Source organism: Clarias gariepinus, chromosome 19 (assembly GCF_024256425.1).
Source record: "Clarias gariepinus isolate MV-2021 ecotype Netherlands chromosome 19, CGAR_prim_01v2, whole genome shotgun sequence".
Lineage (NCBI taxonomy): Eukaryota > Metazoa > Chordata > Actinopteri > Siluriformes > Clariidae > Clarias > Clarias gariepinus.
Window position 1 is genome coordinate 10,197,214 of NC_071118.1, and position 23,283 is coordinate 10,220,496.

Genomic DNA, 23,283 nt, shown 5'->3' on the forward strand with positions numbered 1-23,283 from the left:
TAATCGCAACTTTATTATAGGTAAAAGGCATAGTCAGGATTTATGTAGAATTTGTCAATAATTTAGGTTATTTGGATTTTTTTTGTTTAATAATTATGATTTGACAAATAAACATCCTCTTAATGAGGTCATTTGTACCATTATTTACTGCTAGATAAATGTGTTTAAATACTAAATGGTACATTTAATAGTTACATATTGCAGTTTAAATGACAATCACAATATGTGTTAAAATAATCGCAATTAAATTTTATTTGATATCTATTTTTTAAATTAAATTGTGCAGTTTTACAATTTTGCGAAACGTCAATTGACCAGCAGGTTCTTTTTTTTTTTTAACAAGGTTCAATAAGTCTCCGTTTCGAGAGATCCAATTTGTTCGTAAGTCCAACAAACATTGTCTAGGTATTAGGATACTAACACAATTGGCTATACACAGTGTATTACAGTACAGACTTTCTATAGAATCCTGCTGATGGTTGAACAATTCATGATAAAGAACGAGCAATTTCTGCCTTCGCTTGCTCCAGGAAATCCTGGGCTTGTACTGAGCTTGTAGAGGATGTATGCAACGCATGGTTATATCTTCCAGAGCTTGTAACTCGAACGTTTGTAAGTAGGGGACTTACTGCATTAAGAGTTGTCTTCAAGATTTTAACTGGTTCTGTACTAATTAAATATTTAAAGTTTCTAAGAGACAGAGCAGATAGTTGTGTCTTGAATCTCACTGTTCGCTGATAAAGTTTTACAGAATCATAAAGGTTCCCCAAAGGGACAATCAAAGGCCTCTTAAGGGTTCTGCATTTTCTTAGAGTAAACACAAGACTCTATGCAAAGCAGCAGATAGAGAAAACAGAAAGAAAGGACATTAAAAACCAATTTAAAATGTAACATAAAATAGAAAATATATAACGGCATAATCTAAGGTCACATAGAGTTGACTAACGCTCCAAAGAACACAAAGTTTCCCATAAAGCCCAATTACCTTGGAAATAAACTATGTTTATTTCATTACTGCTGTACCAAAAAAATGTTGCTAATTAACTTATTTTCCAACCTCACCACTGTGCAAAACCCATACTACACACACACACACAATGCTCGCTGCTGATCCAACAAATAATAAGAAACCTTAAATTAAACAAAACTGGGTAACAGTATATACTGCAGGAATTTTAAGTGTCAAAATCTTGCAATGTTGCAGATCAACGCTGATCAATGTTGTATCAACGCTGATATGTTACAATTACTGATGAAATGACATTAAAACAACTTTGACAACGATTATGATGAGATGGCACAAATGTCCAAATACAAAAAAAAAAAAACCCTGAAAAATATTAATATCAAACTGATATCCTGAAATTATATTGCAGCTGAAGAAGTTGCACATGGGTTTAAGGGACTCGCTCATGGTCTCAACAGCGGCAACTTGGTGGTGGAACTGGGGCTTTAACCACCAACCTTCTAATAAGTAACTCAGAGCCTTAACCCACTTATGTACCACTGCCCCAATACTGGACAAGAGCAATTTACTGAAATATTACATTGGAAAGCAGCCAAAAGGGTAATAAAAACCCGCTTAACGTGATCTGAGATCTGTTCTGTGAAACCGGATGGGGTGCAGTTTGGACGCTGTTCAAACTCCATATTACAGTGGAGTAATTTGGGAGCTTAGATAGACCTCTTCCCAATATTTCCAAAAGAAAATTAACCATAGAGGTAAAATTACAACACTAAGAGATGCATGACTGCTGTGGACGTCCTGCTGTTGTGTCCAACCTGATCTCTGATTGAAATTTTTTAAAAAAGGACCATGGATGTGGTCGAACGCCGTGAGAATTAATGCTTCATTGCATATCATACAGTGTATGGTTTTACTGTATATATGATGAATGAAACTTTTTATTTGTTAATCAGCATTAATGCTTCAAAGAAATTATTAAATTGGATTCGATTCGCAACAAAAAACACTGTTGTCCCGGCAATGTCCAGATGGTGGACATCATCACAATGTCATTATAACTAACTTACAACGGTCATCCACCGTTGGGGCTCCTGCTGGGTATAATTGCTAATATCCAACCACACTCAGTGTGACACAGCTGCTTATTATATTTAGAGTATAATCTCTATTTGTGCAAAAATATATACTTTTGTAATAATTAATACTTTGTTCATTTATTTATATTCGTTATTATGTAACTACATTATTGATTATTGTTTATACGTATTCAGCTCTTATATTCAGCTTCTCAAGCTAATTAATTAAACAGAGTTGAAAAAAGTTCAAATGCATTAATCAGTGTGAAAATTGTGTACCTTTGTTGGCAGACTAGCAAAACAAGGCAACTGTAGTGTAGCTATGCAAACTCATAAGGCACCGATAAGTTCAGTTATTGCTTTCCAAGATGTATTTTTCTTTACAGCATCTCTATACGCACTTAACGAGAGGTTGGATAAGTGTGTATTCCTTCACAGGGATACATGTCTGATTTAAAAGTGTTTCATGGTCGCATTATCTGAGTGTAGCCTTTCACTGCTGTCTAAATAATGAATTATCAGAAGAAACATATTCATATAAAACCACAGTATGCCAAAAAATAAAAAAGATAAGTTAAACCTATAGCAAAAGGAAGTAATGTGCTCCAATCCATACAAATCGATCTCTAACATTAGCCAATTAGTTAGCTTCAGCAAAGCATACAAAAACCTCAATAATTAGGTTCAATGAACTGATTAGGATTCTACAACATTTATCAACATTACTAAGCGCGTTTGCAGCATAGAGCTGTGATTACATAAACAAACCAAAAGAAGGATGTTAACCTCTTTACATTTTCGGCGTTCTGTGCTGATTACGCATGACGACGAGTCAACAAGTCTGCGTGATTAGTTTGCCTGAGCCAGCCATTGTTCGGTTCCCTGGTCTTTATTCCTGGAATTAGTTTCAAGTGGAAATGGAAATTAAACGTGGAAATAAAACTGTGGTTTCATCTTATCCACCCTCTCGTTGAGTGTGTATAGAGACGGTTGGAAGAAAAATAAATCTTGGAAAGCAGTAACAGAAATTATCGGTGCCTTAGATGAGTTTGCATAGCTAGTTAGCTTGTTTTGCTAATCTGCCAATGAAGCGACAATTTTCACACTGATTAATGCTTTTGTGTAAATTTTGTTTAGTTAATTAACTTTTAATTTTAGAGTTTGCATGTTGTCCCCATGCTTGGTGGGTCCCCCCGCCCGCCCCGAGTACTCATCATCCCAATCCAAAGACATGCAGGTCATGCTAACTGGTGTTCCCAGATTGCCTGTAGTGTGTGACTGTTGACATGAGGTCCCACCACGGTCGTAAAACGGGATTAAATACAAAGGTAATCACCACTGATCTCCACGGTCCCTAGTTGGACTACAGAGGTCGCTAGATGGATGGATAGAAAGTGAATCTCAAATCTGACTCATTTACATTATAAACAATAATCTATAATGTAGGTAAATTAATAAAAATAAATAAACAACATAATTAACAACAAAAGTTATTAATTGAATTCCTTTTTTTTTTTTTTTACTCTCTGATTATAATAAACAGCTGTGTTACACTGAGTCTGACTGGATATCAGCAGTTACCCAGCGGGAACCCCATGACTGTTATAATGACATTGTGATGACGTCCACCATCTGAACAACATCGAGACAGCAGTGTTTTTTGAGAATTAGCACGGCTTTGATAAAATGTCGTTGACATGACATCGACTGGACGCCACTAAAACAAAATGCATATGCAACCTAAAAACAACCAAATTTTAACCTATGTTTGTAGCGTTTATGCTGATTAACATTCATTTACACAATGTCCATGATCCCTGAAGTTCCTAATAGGGTTTACAATTTTAATCAGAGATCGGAATGGACACAACAGCTTCCCGCACACCGTGAGTTCATACACACTTCCAAATATATAATGTACTTAAAATTTTTTGTTGTTGTTAAATAAAACAGATAAAATGTTAAATACACCATCATACCATATTCAATATACTGTATATACTGTAACGTTATTTGTAGTAATGTCCAATATAACTGAGATTGAGCATTCTAGTCCAGCCACCATTTTTTTCAGCCATAACTGCTCATTATACAAAGCTACCATGCCCATCTCTTCACAAATGCGATCTGTGATACGGCATGACTGTAGACATACGCCGCGGTGGCTGCCACAAATATATCCGGCTATATCGTCTGAAATTCATTTCGTTTTTCTGCTCATTCACCTCGATCTGCTTTATGTTCATTCTGCATGGCTTTCACACACAGTGTCGTGAACTTTAATCCCGCAATGCTACAGCAATTTCCTCTTTACTTGACCCAGAAAGCAGAGCCATCCTATCTGTGCCTTCTGTCTTGTTACTGTGCTGGGGTAATGCCTCCTGACCTGGAAAAAAAATGGGGGGAAAAAAAAGGAAATCCAGATGGCTCATGCACCCGAGCTCATGTCTAAAGCCCAAATATGTCTGGTCTCTGCACAGTTAGGGGCCAAAGCGAGATCTATTACAGGACAAATATATTCTGACTGAGAATTTCCCATGAAATAAATGGGAAAATATCTCTACATAAGGGTCACGTTTATTTCTTATTTGCCTTATTTGTCTGCATTTTCTTCAGATTTTATTGTAATATTTCTTCATTACAAAGAGCAGATAAATAAAAAAATTATTATGCAAGATTATGCATCATTATCTCTGTACATATCTCTTTGTGGTTGTCATCCTAGCAATCCCCTATACATTATATACAACCTTATTTTTTCACACCTCCACTCATCATGTTAAAGTTCCTTTAAAGGTCACCTATGTTATGATATTCTTTTTAAAACCATGAACATACTGTATGTCTCAAAAGTCCCCCAAAATGTCTGTTGATTTTGCAGCTGAACAACCACATGAATTCTGGCATGTGTGAAAATCCATGTGTTTCATGCGCTTTCCTAAAACATGTTTCAGCGTCTGTAGCTTTAAATGAATGAGCTACTGCCTCAGCCCGTTTTTTTCTTTCTAGCCAATCAGAGGCTGAGACAGAACAAAATAAGGGGTTTTAGTAGCAAGCCATCTATTGTGTGTGAATGTATGAACATCTATTAGCAATACCATCCACAATGTTAACCTGTTTAGGTTATCCAGGTAGCCATAATAGCATACTAATTCGATAACAGTGCTATGTACAGTAGGTGCATCTTGCTGATGTAAATAGTTAGTAGTCATTGTGAGTTTTCTCATCTTCATGCATGATCCAGACATGAGTTCTTCATAGTTGCAAGTGACTTAGTGGTTAGCACTGTCGGCTTGTACCTCCAGGGTCTGGATTCAATTCCTGGCCAGGTTCGATTCCCGCCTCTGTGTGCACAGAATTTGAGTGTTCTCCCCGTGCTTGGTGGGTTTCCCAAGACATGCAGATTAGGCTAATTGGCATTCCCAAATTGCCCGTAGTATGAGAATGAATGTGTGAGTATGTGTATGAGTGTGCCCTGCGATGGACTGGCACCATGGGATAAGCTCCAGGCCCCCCGCGACCCTGTATACAGGATTAAGTGGTACAGACAATCAGTGAAAGTGAGTGAGTAATTGTACAATCTTTTTTTGCCATATTTTTCTCAGTGAATAATTTAAAAAGTAAAGATACATAAGACTTTGATAACAGTCATTGTTCCTTCTATAAAAATAGATGTAGTTTTTTATAGTTTTCCATTTAATTATGGTTTGAAAATACACTGATTAAACCAACAACACTGTAAATTGCCTTAACTGTATTTTCACACTCTATAATAAATGTAATATTTGTTCTCTAATTAATTATTGAATTTTTTATTTTTATTTTTAATTATATAATATAAAAAAAATTTGACTTTTTTTTTTTTTTTTTTTACAACTATTACATCTAGATCATTCCACTAATGTTAAGAACTTGTGAAAGATGCAATAATTTATTAAAAGCTCCAATGATCCTGGATATTAATACCCATGCTGTGTTTTATATCTCTCTGTTCCACAGTGCTGTAAAACTGTCCTGCAGCTCTGACAGCACATCATCTGCAAGACAAATCGCACGCTTATATTCCTGCACTCGTTCTAATATGGTATCGTTTAGAAAGTAACAGCTCACTCCTAGGGGCTACTTTAGCAGATGATCTACATGAGCTACATCTAATAATAAATGGATTAAAAAAATGTTGCAATTTAAGAAAGCTGATGTGGTGAGGCATTTATGGAACAAGTCTCCAGTGTCTTCACTATCTTAAAGTAAGTTTTCCAACACAGGAAGGTCATCGGGATAGAGGGCTTTGCTTCTCCAGTTTCTCTGTAACATTACGTTACACTTAAAGTTTTAAGGAGAAAGGAAAAAGACTGGCGAGTGAACAATTACTATAACACAGTCAATAACAGTAACCTACTTGTTACAAGTGGTAAAAAATTATCATATCAGTTATATTTTAGTTAGTTATTAAATTAAAATTCACAATTGGTGGGCAAACTGATGCGGTATATTTGAAAATATTCTCCATTAAGGTAGTACATTTTGCTAACCCTGACTGACACTAACTAAAATGTTGATTCCGATCAAGTAATCTGAGTGGATGAAAGCATCCCATGAATGATGATAAACTATAGCAGCATAACTCATGCTACAAAGCTAACTAACCTCAAACACTAGACTGAATCCCAAATCCCTCTCTAACCCCTGAACAAGCATGCTACTTTTTGTGTGGAACAAGGGATTATACACCCAACATACTGCAGCACACTAGCTTTCCATTTTACGCTAACTTGGATTCCACCCCAGAAGTCTTGATAGTTATCTGATATTCTGAAGCAGATTAAGTGAAATATATAAAATAAAAAAAAAAACATGTTTTATTCCACTCATTGGCTGCATAGAATTTAAGACTCCTTTTGTTTTAATGGGGTTGCCAGACCCCATACTTCCCAGTATGCAGTGCCGGTCCCAAAACGGGGTAGCAAGATAGGAGGGTTGCGTCGGGAAAGGCATCCTGTGCCAAGCTGTGTGCGGACCAGATGGTCCCCAGGCGAACTTTTTGATGGGAGCAGCCGTCCAGAACTAACTGTTGGTTGCTTTGCTAGGTGCAGGTAGTTAGTTTTATCAGTATTACATCTGAGCAGTTGAGGGTTAAGGGCCTTGCTTAAGGGCCCAACAGGGACAACTTGGTGGTCGTGGGATTTGACCTTCCGAACTGTAGTCCAATGCCTTAACCACTGAGCTACCCCTGACTGCTAGTAGATGGATATGTTTTGGCAAAGTAAAATAACTGGTTAAATAAACCAACAAGATGAGAAAAAATGAGACCTACATTTGCCGGTAATAAAACTTACTGAATTCCAACTGCCGTTAAACAACAAAGAAGAAGCAAAAGAACATGTTTGTACATATTGTATACGGTGCAACGGTTCAAAAGCTGAAATCTTCCACTTAGACAGGAAAGAGTTAACGAGATCTTGAAATGTGTTAAGCCACATAGTGTTCGGAATGTTGAAAATAAGATGGATTACATGACAATAACAAAGCAAGTTTACTACTTGAAGTAGTCATATTTACATAAATAAGGTCTTAAGCCTGGAGAGCTTTTACAGCATGATGTCTCCACAGAGACAGTCATGACGTAAACCATCACAGAGCTGGATTAACTCAACGCTATGCTGAGACGAAAAAAAAAGAAAAAAAAAACAATTTGCCTATGGCATTTTTTTTTTCTTACTGAGCACCGAAGAAGCCTCTATAACGCATCATCAGTTTCTATATTTCACAGCTGATTATTTGTTGCCTTGGCATTAAGGTACGGCTGTCAGAGAGCTAAGTAGAACTAAGTGGGCAAGAGTGCTTGGGGCGCTTTTATGCAAAATAATGCATCCAGGCACAATCATGTATCACTTGTGACACTTGTTTAAGATAAAAAGCTTCGTTCTAAACAAATCCTTTCATTAGTCCACTGCATTTCCACTTGTCTGAATGCCAGTGATTTAGTCATTTAGTCACATTCACCAGACTTTCAGGAATGCATCATGAAGGGTAGTTTAGCTGAAGAAACAGCTCTGTTGTTCTGTTCCCAACCTCCAGGTACACAACACAAAAGGCAACTCCTCCTACTTCATGCGCTGGCACAAACATGTCATCACAGCTGGTTCCCTTCACACTTAAACACATACACCGGTTGCCAGACACCCGTGACCTCATTTCCCAGCTTGCCGTGTCCATTAATTTCAGTTTGGCCCTTGGTGGTATTACTCAAACTACAGGTGGGTAATATTTCAAAAAAGATACAAGGCACCTTGAAAACAATAGTACCACATTTATTTTTTTAACTGAGGTTTAACGCCATTTATTATCAACAAACAAATATATTTAACAAAGGAAGGAAAATAAACAGTGTGTACAAATATAGTTAGTAACGTTATAGTTCAACTTCGCAATTTTGTAAGCTGGATATCTTATAGAGAAATACAGAGAGAGCAGATCTGGCTGTAATAAAAAAATCAATACAGTATCACACTTCTATAGTAACAGCTAATTCACTGGAACTTGTAGAGCGTGTGCTTTTGGTAATCTACACCCAATGAAAAAAAAGGTTGATAAAAGTGTCAGTATTTAAATACTGACTGATAGAGTTAGCAATCCCTAACCAGCCCCCAATTAAATGTGGAGTTTAATGTAATGGCTTTATGTTCTACTTAAATACCCAGAGATAAGTAGTCACATGATGACACAAGGAAAAACAGGACAGACAAGGGTCAAAGAAAAAAATGCCTTTTCTCTCTTCACCAGCTTTTACATTAGTAATGTTGTTCTGTACTGGAATACACTTGCTTTTTAACCAGTAACGGAAATCAGGAACTGGTCTGTGTCAGCGGATCTCCTTCTCTGACATCACTGTAAAAATGGCCATATACAGTACATTCTGTTGTACTGCACTCATACTGTATGATCATGACCTTTCATTTTCTCTTTTATTAATATTTATTACCTACTGTAATATCTTATGTACAGTTACTTAGTTTCCACCTTTATATACAATCATCATGTACAAATACACAAAAACTGTATATTCTTTTTTTATTAAGGTACCTTAATGTGCAGTTTTTATACTCGCACCAGACTGCAATATTGTAAACAATGAACCAAGAACCAGATGTTATGGTATTACTGTGAAACCCTATTTTTCTCTGCCAATAACCAATTAATCCGCCAATTAGTTAGAAGAAAAAAAGTACTATGGAGTAAATATGATATTACTCTTGACATGTCAAAAACAGCCCTTGTTTTGCCTTCCTACTTCATCTGCTATAGCTGTGTAGTTTGAAGAATGAGATCAGCGCATGCACTGTGCATATGCAGATTTCGGAAAAGACAGGTGCCCTTAACAATATCACATTATAAAGAGCGGCCTAGTTCAATCTTATTGCCACGCTCAGCTTTAATTCCTTATTGATACTGTGCCCAAGTACATGCCCAAGCATCTATGAAGCTAGAGACCATCCATTCAAGTGACAGGTACTGTACAGTATAGAGAATTCTCACTGCTCGTATGAACAGTGTACCCTGAGATCCTTATCTCAGGGTACAGTGTACTAGCAGTCTGAACATTAGTAAAGTTTAGTTTACAGAAAACTACTGTTGTCCATACAACATGCTAAAGAGGGGCCAGTGTTGGCTTAAATGGTTAGGGCCTTGGCTTACTGATCAGAATGTCAGGGGGGTCATGACCCACACTACCAAGTTGCCACTGTTCAGCCCTTGAGTAAGGCCCTTAACCCTATTTTCTCCAGGGGGTGTTATACTCTGACCCCAGATTTCTTTCTGAGATATGCAAGAAAAATAAATAAATAACATTTCACTGTGCTGTAAAGTGCGGTGATGGATAACTAACTGGACTCTAAGCATTGTAAAGCAGAACAGATGGCAGAAAACAGCTTAAGTGGAAAACAGAAAAAAAAAGAAAAAGAAAAGATATATGAACAAGTAAGGGTCGAAGATCCATATTAACATTAGCGAGGCGTTTCAAAAGTGAACAGACCTCAGAGGGTTGAAAGCCATAAAAACTGATGCGGGGGTTAACCTGTTTCTACTTAACTCATGGGTAACTACCTTTGCTGCTTCATACAACCAGTCAAAATCAGTCAAAAATGTGAGCTACTGTATAGTAGCAGCGTATGCCTCATACGAGCTCATATGTCTGTCTCGTCTTCTGTTGTCCTCACACATTAGCTACAGTTGCTATCACAGTAGCAACTGTAGCTAATTCAAAAACTAGCTTACACAAGCTACAACAGCTGTGTTTGTATTTAATGTTGTTATTATCATAGTATCTACATAATTTATTCTGTATTGGGGTCCCTATGTCCCAATAAGGGTTTCATACCAGAAGGACCTAAAAACACAAGACCTAAGTAAGGTTAGCCTACTTGTTAGCTTAGCTACAAAGCTTTTTTACCTTGCTGTGCTAGTGCGCTTGCATGACATTCATCCAACGACATTTTAAAGTAATATTTGTCAGCTAAGTTTTGGCAATGATCATCCAATAATTTGTGTGCAGGGCTCTTGAAGGAGCAAAGAGAACACGATACACGAGGTGTAGTTATTTGGCTGTTGAATTTAAACATCAATAATCTTTCGCTAATATCATGATCTTCAACAAAGAAAACAGAATTGTTGTTCTGGCAAACATTTCTATATTTAAAGATATTTAAATTACGTCTATGTGGGTTTTCCAATTTCCGCCCACAGGACAAAAACATGCCGGTAGGAGAATTCGCTAGGCTAAATTGCCTTAAAGCATGAATGAGTGTGCAAAGGTGTGTATGCATGTTGTGTGTCTTGTGTTCCGTCTAAGGTAAATTCTCGCAGCACAACAATAACCAGGATAAAATACCTAAGACTAATCCGCAATATAAAACAAAGCTCAAATGGATAAAAACTCTGAGGAATTATGCTTTAACAAATGAACTAATTGGCAAATTAATGTGTATAAGAGCAGTAAGAAATTCTTCTGTTCTAGGCCACATCACACTCCATAGTTGAGTTATTTTCCTATAACAGATCACCCTTAAGTGCCTTATTCCTTATTTAAAACTTTCCCATTAAATTTAGCATGTAATGTCATCATGCTGCGTTCTTTCTCAAGCACTATTCTATAAATAAGTTATTCAATGCTCATACATGTGTCATGAAGTCCTTCTGAAGATACCTTGTGATTTCCAAGTAAATTTTTCATGGGGAAAAAAATATGCAAAAGCTTCACACAGAACTGGCAAAGGGTTCAAAACGTAATTCTGAACCCAGTAATTTTCCGTTCCCAGAACTGCTTTCCGGCTTTCTGCGTGCCTTACAAAAATGCCTAATGCTTTACTAATCAGTAAATGCGATCCTAACATGGCTCTGATAACGCCACAACACAAGACGGATGTCCCTCAAGGGCATATAGTGTACTCAGCCGTCAAACGCTGTGGCTATTTTTAATCTGCTGGTGACCTGAGGGATGACATTTCTAGAACAGCGAATTCCTGTGGTGCTGTTTAGACGAGCAGTGAAGATCATCTATGTGAGTTCGTCGCACTGCATTTTTTGACAGATATGAGAGATGACAACATGACCTATTTTGCTTTATCAAAAACATTTCTTGTGTTTAAGCTAGGTTGGAGAAACACAGCAAATATCTGCTTTTGCCAAAAATCTTAATCCATCAGTATCACTACGCTAGCAAAGAAGCTCTAAACCATGATGTGCTAAACGGGGAAATCTAGACTGAACACTCACGTGAACCTCATATTAAAAAGTTAATATCCCGCTCTGAAAGATAATCACTTTTCTATTCGTTGGGAGCCTACAACCTCCATTCAAATGAATCTCAAATGAGTTATCATCTACGGTACGAGCGCAATTCTGGTTTCCAACTTCTGTTATCAAAAGTGATTTATCGAGTACGAGGTATTGGTTAGATATTTCTCTCTTGTCCACTGACAGTTGTGTGAGGGCTAATCTTTAACAGCAGATGTAAATATAACACGATCTAAAAAATAAACTGCATTAAACGATGTTAGCAAAAAGCTTGTAGGTGTAAATTATTTGTACGTGTACTCACATGCTTAAATATAAAATGTTACGAAGTAAATAGATTGTTAAAGAATTTTAAAGAAAGTTAAAACAGTATGATGGAAAAATAATTGTAAAAAAAAATCTATATTTCAATCGAGACTGGTAAAAAAGAAAAATCAATATTTTTTAAATTCTGAAATGCCTGGGCGTTCAATTGAAGCCAGGACTTTCTCATGAATAAAACTAACAATACTAACAATTCAACTTGAACTTAATTATGTCATTACAGTTAAAAAGTGTAACTTACTCAAAGGAAATCTTCACAACTCCTAACCCATCAAATCCTTTCAACGCCTTTAATAAACCACATAAATCCCATCCATTACTATTTGCATGCATATTTGCATAGTATTATAATATTCCCAAATATACTGGACCAACAATGCCTTTAAAAAGAGCATGCTAATGGTTTTGTGCAGCTTGAACATTTTTCTTTTTCGTAGTCAACTTTTTAATGTACTACAAGACATGATTTGAGTACTGGAGCTTATCAGAGTCTCCACAATCCATGTTTATCCAGTTCAAAGATGAATGGATCCATTTGCTAAATGACTTTTTCCCTCATGCTGAGCCCATTGCTGTATGATCATATAATCATGTTTGTAAGAGCAGCGCATAGTTTGATTCTAATAATTCAGTTTCCTGACTTATTTTTGTGCTTTTTATTTGTAATCATACATAATTTCATCTAGACCCCCCTCATCGGAGTCTCTCCAAAGAGCTCCTTATGCTGTTAACACCAACGTCGAGCCATTTCAAAAACCTGTAGGCTGTAGGCTAAATACTATTATTTTTTCCTCCAACTTTAAAAGTTTAAAGTTAAATTTAAAAAAATTTGTCTCTCAAAGTGAGAGGTATATAGAGTTCAAAGAACAGTGTCCTTAAAATATCTTTTGCTAACCCTTTCTATGAAAAAAAAAAAAAATCAACAATAAGTATGCTAATATTGTTATTGTGCATAATGCACATTGCTGGAATTATTTATGTTTATTTTGTTAATGTCCAAAAAAAGCTATTTTAATTTGAATAATTTAAATAGCCTTTAATTACTGCAGTGATTAATATGTTTTAACTGATGCAATGAATAGCTTCTCATTTCTTAAACAACAGAAACATGTTAGAACATGTATCCTATTGTCATGGAAAAAACATTAGTGTGTTTCAGAAGTATGAAATTACTGGAATTGGGTTAAGAACTGTTCCCTGAATGGATAGTATTAAACTGTCAACCTTAAAGAAATGTTGTCAAAAACTATCTGGATGAAAAGCCATGATAGAAGAAGCTAAAAAATTGCAGAATAAAAAAATATCTACATTAAATCACAGCTCTGTTTAAAGTAATGTGATGAAAACTCATAATATTGGGACTAAACAGCTGTTTGACCCTAAGACAACCACAGGTTTATAAAAAAAATTGTTAGGGAGCATACAGTAAAGATTGGGCTTCAGAGCGATGGAAAATGGTCATGTACATGATTGATAGGAAAGTTAGAGTAAATGTATCGTATGACCAGGTTGTCACATCAATGCATTGTTTGTCTTCTCTTTTGAACAGGCTAATCATCGCTAAACGTTTTCAAAAATGAATGCAAATCTGGAAAAAAAATAAATAAATAAATGCTACTATGCATGCAGATAGTATTTAGAATTCATTATAACACCAATATAAATAAATTGAACACCATGAGACCTTCCTTGATTTTATTTATTTTTTTCTCTTTTTTTTTAACAGACAGTACCAGAAAATTACCTGATTTGCTTTAATTTACTAATTTATACTGAGTACATGTGGTGCTAGTCTTAACTAACCTTTCTATGGTGAGTTTATTTTTGTTAAATAACAATGCATTTTATGCATTATATTATTTAATATTATTTTTAGATTTCATAACCTTTATTTAAAATGTTTATGTATTAGAATGGACACATAAATCTCAACTTGTGATTTAAATTACAGTCAGTGTTATTTTCAATTTTTTAATCAGTGCTGTCTGAGAATTTGACAGCGTTTGCAGTAATATATGATGTTCCAAAATGTATTTATATGTCCTTTTACAAAACAAAGCAAGGAACCATGGCACATAAGAAAAAAAATAGAAAAAAAACCTTGTACATAGCATGTAAATGTAATGCTTTCTTATAATGTCCTGTAATGAGAAGTCAGTGAGTGTGAACAGTAATGTGATGTATGGTAAACTACAGCATTACACTCAAACTGCTTTCCAGCAGAGGCGTTAGGTGGGCGGCTGTACTGCTCCTGCCGCTGCATTTCAGAATTCAATTCCTCAGTTCATTAACTACCTGCAGAACTGATTTAAACCATCCGTTAATAAGATGGTTCCAATTTCCAGCAAGCGGGGAAGGTGCATTTCTGGTAATGACTGATCATGTGTACTTGTAAATAGGTGAAGTGCAAATGACTTTCCATTTAAATGGCTTACTGATTGAAATAAATGTACTTTGCTAAGGCTCAATCCATCACGTTTCCTAATCTGGCAGGAAGTGGACGGTACGGGTTCCAACGCATTGATTGAGACTTGAAAAACTGACATGGTTTTATTAATGGGCCTCAGATATGAGCTGAAAGCACCAATAAAACACTTGAACTCGTTTCGGCATTGGTTAACGCTGTATATGCAAGTCTTATGCACCTTCACTTTTCAGCGTTTGCGTTTAGTTCCTGTAATTGCTTAATAGTGGTTTGAGAGCTAGTGGTACAAAGGCAAGCAGTTTAAATACATCTTTTTTTAGAGTTTAACTGAAGGTCACTGAGGTCTATATGGAGCATAACGATCTATTCTTGATGTTGCTTTCATTTAGCCAAGATACATCTTTATTCCAGGAATGTGTGCAGTAGACATGAATAGGTCAATAACAGGACTTCACTCAAGTCCTTATCATCCCATTTCTTATCTATTTGTTTTTAAAAAATAAACTCCACCAACTCAAGACTATTTTTCTATTGATAATAGTGTTGATTATGTTCTCTACCTTATAGTGCCAATACTAAAGAAATAGTACAATTGATTGTTTTCTTCTACCAGATAAAACTTAAAATCATTCAAAAAGACAATCTAATTAAAATATAGTATATTTGTACAAAGGAATAAAGAAAAAATGCTGTGCCATGTTTTTATTTTATTATTGATGAAATGTAGAGACTAACAATTGGTTCAAAAATAATATTATGTTTAGGAATAATGGTATGAAAAAAAGAAGAATTTCTCTCCTATATTTTTTTGAAGAAAATACAACCAATCACAAGCAAAGGCAGGCATGGCAGACTCCAGCTGTAATCCCCAAAATATTCTTATGTGGATTTGCTGCTCCCCCAGCCATTTTTCATTTTCACTCTGTAAGGTATTAGTTTGACAGCTAAGTGGAGCAAAACAAATACTACACACTTCAAAGGGGAAGAAATGTCTAATAACCTCAACCTTGCCACAGGAACATGTGCAAGTCTTAAATATGTTCTATGCATACACACACACACACACAACACACACACGGGGCAGTTCCCTAGCCGTAGATTAGGCCTAGCCCTAACTATACTGTAAAAGCCTGCACTCTGAGGTAGAGTCCCTACTGACATAGTACGGTTATCCAACACTGGTCTTAATCTTAGCTCTGTGTCCTCATCTTAGCACATTCCTTAGTGACCACCATTCTGAGACTCTTGCTGAAACAGGGAGCTGTGGCTATTGTTCAATAAGAGCTTTTAAACATCGAGGTCTTTGTCTTTCATATGCAAATGACTTTTAAAGAAATCACCATGGGGGACTAAACAATAGCACTGAAGGAATGGTTCAAGGAGAAAATCAGACTTTCCTCTTTGACCAAATGTAGTCGTGTAGCTAGAACAGAAATATATAAAAAATAAAGCATTAATAACAATTTATAAAAATGTAAACTTACAACAACCTTTTAGCATCATGCAACATGCATAAAGAGTCAACCATCTCAGTCAAGCAGAGGATAGCATGAACAACTTCATCAGTTCACAGAATAAAATCTGAAAGTACCTTTTGTACTGTATAAGTGAATCAACTATCCCTTTTGAAGTCACAGTAACAAGAGACACATTTTAAAGTTACTTTGAAATTAATGAAAATCTCAATGTGGTTTAAAGGTTTATGTTGTGATTTTGGGGTAAATTGGTGGTCTTGCCCTTAAAATATAATACTGCTGCACAAATAATTCTTGCACTAAACTAAGATGTAGAAAACCAAAAACATGCTTGAACAGCTGCAATGGAGGTTAAAAACTTTCAGAAATCAAATCAAGGGATGCCGATCAGGTGTTACGCACTTGTGCACATTTCTAGGTCTCAAAAGTGAGTCCCTGTGCAATTAATTTACCGAGGCATGTGTGATAGTTTCAGCATGTGATTTGCCGTGGAAGTTTCTAGTCCTTGTTAACCACAGAAGTCATAATTCCAGGGAAAAGCCAACTTAATTCCAAGCACAAATCCAACTCAGCTCCAAGCAATGTTGTCAATTTGCAATTCTATCCTTTTTATTTATTATTTTACCCAACTCATTTATTGGCTTGGCTCAGCAAACCAAACTTCTGCTGTGAGTTTTGCTAACAAACCTGTGAATATTCTGACTAAATCAGCCAGGTTTAATTTGCGCATGCATTAAACCATTTATTTTTCTCTCCACAGCCGATTACCCTGAGCGAGAGCAAACCGACTAATGGTCTTTTAATTGCCCGCGATGTCTGTTTCCAACTGTGATGGCCTACTGTCTTCATAAAATCAGAAATTACTGCTGACACCTAAAAGCTGTGCGCGCTTTACAAAACGAACAAAACGCAGCCAAGATTACGGTGTCAGAAGAACTAAATAAGGCTTTGTCGATTAAAGTAAAACTGCTTAGACTTACGATAAATAATCGATTATAGCGGATAATCGGTAATGTAAGAAATACTGACTGATTACGTCACGACTTGTCACGTGAAGGTTTTAGCTAATTAGCTAACGGTTGAACTAGCACATAGCTTCTGAAAATTAATGGTTTCTTTTGTTCCTTTTTAATTACAACAAAGTTTGTGTCTTATAGGATTTAAACGAGTTTTTTTTTTTTTTAACGTGACGTTTTAACCCTTAAACGGAAAATAACCGTTTACATCCAGTGAGACTGTCTCACAGAAAACACGAGTATACGGGCTTTATCTCTTTATCTGCTTTGAGTGAACACAGCTTCGCTTAAAACACGCGCAATGAACACACACACACACACACACACACACTGTCTCATTGATTTCATACACGGTTTGGAGAAACGCCACAGACTATCGGAACAGAGCTGCTACTCGATTACACGAAAGTAGCCTAGAACATCTTATATCTCATATTATTACAGGGTTGTTTTTTCCCCATATATTTTCATTTTTTTCGCGATAACCTAAGTGTAGGAAGCGCAAAATTGCCTCCCAGGAGTCTAATAACAACAACGTATTTTGCGTTCATGGTTCCGTGTCGCACTATAACTGGATCAGCGCACACACTGCACACGAACTTCCATAAAGTAGCATACGCTTTTTGTTTTTTTAACAATTTTGAGATTTTGGTAAAGTGAAATCAAATAATAATTCATGACGTGGGTATAAACTTTGAATAAAACCATACCATAAGCAGGTTAATTCCATAGAGAAGGCACCAACACCATCGCGCCATCACAGTCAGTGCATATTCGTCTAACTTTCGCTTTGTACGTTCCACAACCAGACTAATCGATTAATATCCGATACAGAGATCGGGCACAGCATCAACTGCGCAACCAGACCGTTTCAGTTTCGGATCATGCCGCATAGCACGACCCGGTTCCGTTTCCACATCACCCATTTAACCCATCCATCATCCAACCGCAACGCATTGATGTATTTATTTATGACTGATTCATTCATTTTTATTTCTTTTAATGACCACATCAATGACTCGCATCATATTCACCGGCTATAAAACGAACTGGCAACATTGTAGTGTTACATGGAAGTAAAGAAACCCGAGCGCGAACTCCGTGCCACGACTCTTTTTCCTCTCTTTCCTCACTTCTCCAACATGCATCCAGGCTCCAGTACAACACCACATCAACATCTGCCCGCTTGGAATTCAAGACCAACACACGAGAACCGAATCAAACGCAAAAATGCACGAAGAAACACAATGTTTCGTCAACTCTTTATACTTTTTCCCCCCATCGTGACAATCCATATGGCGCATCCAGGCAGTGTGTTTATGTGCGCGCTGTGAGTGTGTGAGTGTGTGTGTGTGTTTCACGCCCCCGCTGCTTGTTTGCCGCTCTGAGATTGTGTTTCGCAAAAGAATCCGCAACGCCGGAAAAAAAGGAGGCATGTAAATAGTGATAGTGTACCTTGAAGAACAGCTGCCGCAATCGTTGATAAAAGCAGGAGACTTGCGAGAGCTCCGCTGGCCGCGTTCGCCATGTTGGACACCTGCTTCTTCTTTACCAACGCCGCTGCGAGTTTGGAGTCGCTTCACCTTCAGAGGGAGAGAGAGAGGGAAAGAGAGAGAGAGTGCGCGTGGTGGTGGGGGTGAGGGAGGAAACAACGGCACATTCACAATTTGTGTTTCTCACAGCCTAACAAAAAAACCCTTGTTTTTAATTCTATAGCGCGCTGACGCACGCATGCATGCTTTTTTTTTTACTAGGTTTTATTATTATTATTATTATTATTATTATTACCTTAAACAGCACATTCACACAGAGGAAACTGATAAAGTGGAGACGAGTTTGAATGAATGGAAATATAAAGTTTTATTTTTATAAGGCTTGTCCAGTCAAAGTGTATGGCGAATACTTTCGGTATCTTATCCCTCCTTCTGGCCTGACCGTTGGTCCTGTGAGAAAACAATGGTGTCGCACAATAGCGATTTGCATTAGTGATGGTCATCGTGACTCACTTGACTGAATCGGTTCCTTCGAATCAACCTGTTTGATTCGACAGGGTTAATAAAGTAAAATCTAAACGTAATTTCATTGCAGCTGTTGTTTTTAATGATCATAAAAAATATATAAATACAGTATAGGTAAATGTTTGTATATGCAATAGGCGGCACGTGGCTAAGTGGGTAGCACTGTCGTCTTGCACCTCCAGGGTTTAGGTTTGAATTCTCCCTTGAGTCTGTGAGCATGCAGTTTGGATGTCTTCCCTATTCTTGTAGGGTTTCCTCTGGGTATTCCAGTTTCCTTTCACAATTCAAAGACACACAGATTAGGCTAACTGGCGTCCCCAGTTGTCCATAGTGTGCGAGTGAGCATGTGACTGTGTAGTTAAAGCATTGGGTTATAGGTTCAAAAGGTCCCAGGTTTAAACCCCACTGTTGGGTCCTTGAGCAAGGCTAAACTCTTTCTCAACCACTCAGATGTGATCAAAATGGATAAAGGTGTCTGGCAGATGCTGTAAATGTGTAACCTGCCTTGTGCCCCAAGTCTCCTGGGATAGGCTCCATGACTCTGTATACAGAATAAAGCGGTATAGATGATGAGCAAGTGAGTGATACATGAACCTTTACATGCTGTATGCATAACGTACTCATTGTATATATTTAGGAATAATAAGAACACTTAGGAGTGTGATAAGAAAACAATCAACAAAATATGTGATGCCATACTGAAATTTACAATTTTCCTATAACACATTTCTAAGCATTTTATTTCTTTTATACCACAGTGAGGCAAAACAATGAAGTTTGCATGTGGTGGGTTTTCTCGGGGTAGTCTGTTTTCTCCCACAATCCAAAGACATGCAGGTTAGGCTAACTGGCATTCCCAGATTAGCCGTAGTGTGTGAATGACAATCATGCGTTGAGCTGGCAACCCGACCTCTTAAATAACTGCCACAGAAACTACGTATCTATCTCCAAGGTGGCGTGCATCTATCAGGCGAAGTGTCTTATGGCACATGGATGAACCAAAAATAAATAAATCAATAAATACCACAGTGAGTATCTATTGTACCATAGATTGGTTTATTTAATACTGCAGTGCATCAGTTAGACAAGTTATTATTTATGTTTATAGCAGCTAGAAATAGTAATTTCTTTATTACTGTACCCCTCAGTTCTCTCTTTCTCAAATTTAAATTAAAATTCCATTGTGTCTAGACTTTTAAGTGTCCGAAAACTAGGAATATTAATATAAAACTTTATATGAATGCCAGCTAGCCTGCTGTTTTAGCAAATTCATTTAATACTTTCTCACCATTTTAGTTCATTATAATCATGACTTTTCAATCCCGGTAGAACATACAAATGACATTTTTTGTCATTTCTGACTATTATGCCATACATACATTTATACAATACACTGTACTTGATATTAAACCCAAACTTGAAATGGTGTTGGCCTTATCGTAGACTTATCAAACACATTTATTTTATAATATGTTTTCAAGGTTACTATTTTTATTAAAACTCATCTCTGGCAAAATCCTTATTAAAACTTTACAACTTAGTTTCAATCATTCATTTTTATCTCAAAAATCGTGTTATCTTTGCTATTTGAAAATGTGCAGGTCAAGCACAACAACACTCCTTTTTAAACAATCGTTTGTGTTCATGAATCGACTCGTTTGAATAAGTATTTCATGAGGAATCGATTCCCTTTCGATTCGACCCCACACCACTTTGAACAAATAGACTTAGCGCCTCTACTGGTTATATCTAGGCAGTGATTTCTCTCTCTTTTTTTTCAAGTAAGGTCCTGAGCCTGTATTATTTATTCATCCATTTTATGCCAAACGTTGTGAGTAAGTGAAATTCGGTCATGTGTAACGTTAAGTATGTGTATCTCTACACAGTGCAATAATTTCATAGTTTATGTCTTATTTTTTGTAGTGTTCACCTCTGATGAAGAAAGATGTGCGCTTTAGCCAAATGCAGATTCTTCAACCCGTGAAGGATTGCTCATTACCAGATGAGTTGAATCAGCTAAAAATTATTCAAGTCAGTGGACAAACAAGAATGACTCATATCTGACACATCTTTAGTTTAAAGCATATGACATTATAAGAAGCAAACTCAAATAAATAATATGGCCAAATATATGATGACTCCTATTACAGTTATTATAGAGGCTTCTATTATAAAGGAGTCTTTATTATTCAAGAAAAAAATCTTTTATAGCATTGCCTACTGTATATACCGTTTTTTTCTTTATACAAAGTTGTAGGGGCCTGGAGCCTATCCCAGGAGACTTAGGGCATGAGGCGGGGTACACCCTAGATGGGGTGCCAATGAAAAAAAGAAAAGAAAATCCTAAATGTATTTATGCCTTGTTATTGCAGAAATGTCTCTTCTTAAGTTCAAACATATAAAGTAATTACCTATTCTGCACTTACCCCTCCTGCCCAAATGTAAAACAAGGGATTTCTCATCAACATAATTATGTTGACTTTCTAAGTAAATTAATTGGGCACTTTTTGAAATTGACTCGCGGTTGGAGCCACCGTTGCAAATTGATAAGGTAATGCAGGTACCTCAACCCTCGGAGGCTCATTATGCTAATTCACTACAGTGGCTCACAGGGCAATTGCTTTGATTGTCTTGAGATGAAGGGGAATTAAAGAGATGTTTATACAGGCCTCAACTACAAATTTTATAGGCCACGCACTGAGTGAAGGTATCAATTATCAAGTCAGTCATATCAATATTCTTTGCCAATACCTTTCCCCCAATAAGCTTATTAAAAAGTTTATTAAGGAAATATTCCAGGTGGTAATATAAGTCAATAGCAAAATCTAACCATGAGTTGGATAAGGATGAGGATTTTCTCATCAGAAATTAGCAAAAGGTTCAATCAATATGCTAGATCAATAGGCCAGAAACCGTACAGCTTACACAAACACTCATTGACAAGAAAACTAAAGGCCTATGTCAGTAATTCTTGTTAGTCTGGAAGTGAACAAGTAACCAAATGAAGTAAAAGGTTAAGGGTAGGTAAGGGATCAAAAACCTTGCTGTAGGTAGAACGAGAGAGAGTCTGTGCATGAGACAGAATGTATTGTCATCTTTCCGAAAATTTAACTCATTTTGTCCTTGGCTTTCCAAAAGCATCATTGTTTAGAACATCATTGTTTTGGTTTTATAAGTTGGAACATATTCTACAATATTAAAACTGGTATCAAACTTATATTAGGTTTATACTAAACATTCAGTAGAAATATTGGGTCACGGTTCAGAAGATCCCAGGTTCAAACCCCACAACCACCACCCTTGAGCAAGGCCCTTAACCCTCAACTGCTCAGATGTGTAATAAGATAAAAATGTAAGTCGCTCTGGATAAGAGCGTCTGCCAAATGCCCAAATGTAAATGTAGATGTAAATATACCAGGTAAAAAGATGACCTTGCTGATCATACCCATACAAAATCCACAAGGGTGACCCATTAATAAAGATAATACTGTACAAGAACTTTAGCCTTCTTTTCTTACAATAATAGTTTTGTTACATGATTTTACATATACATAATAAATATTCCATGTAAAATAACAAGTAAATAGAACATGTAAATGTAAATGTTAAGTGATCCACAAATGGATAACTTGAGATGCACAATGCAGTATATGGTTAAAATACACAAACTTTAAATCAAGCTCACTCATGATTTATTTGGATGTCAATCATGTCATTTGCATTTGTGCATCAAATATTACATGTTGAATTTTGGACTACTACCTTTAATTTAGGATTTCTGAATTTTTTTTACACTAATTCATCAAACACTAATTCATCAAACAACATAATCTTTATAAACCCTTCAGGAACTCTTTCAAACTGTGTTTTTCCCCTCATACTTTTTCTAAAAAAAAAAAAAAAAAAACTATAAATCATTCTAATATAATTATTCATATAAGTTTTAGGCTATAATACTGCTTTGCTAGATACAGTACTGTGGGAAAGTCTTCAGCCACTTTTAAATTCTTAATATGAAAAAAAATATATGTAGTTTTAAATGAAAGAAATGGTAAGAAATGTTTTACTGTGACAGGATACGAAGTGCCTAAAGATTCAATTAAAAAATTGGTAGTTTATGTAAAAACCTCAGCAGCAATCTCATTTTCCCTCTCGTTTGAATAATTAATAGCTTACTGTGTGGCTTAACA

General features: G+C 36.3%; 1 protein-coding gene across 6 annotated transcripts in view; it reads right to left on the reverse strand.

Moving 5' to 3' along the window:
* The window catches only part of cadm1a (cell adhesion molecule 1a), a 346,104-nt gene extending 327,144 nt beyond the window's left edge, over positions 1-18,960 (reverse strand). For 3 of the 6 annotated variants that reach the window (XM_053478294.1, XM_053478290.1, XM_053478289.1), the window contains exons 1-2: positions 18,864-18,960; positions 18,531-18,658 (exon numbers count right to left, since the gene is read on the reverse strand). In XM_053478294.1, the coding sequence (XP_053334269.1) occupies positions 18,531-18,603 (73 nt within the window). In that variant the 5' untranslated portion in view covers positions 18,604-18,658; positions 18,864-18,960. The remainder of the gene's footprint in view (positions 1-18,530; positions 18,659-18,863) is intronic. The other 3 variants (XM_053478291.1, XM_053478292.1, XM_053478293.1) reach the window with 2 other exon arrangements.
* Between the last annotated feature and the right edge of the window lie 4,323 nt (positions 18,961-23,283).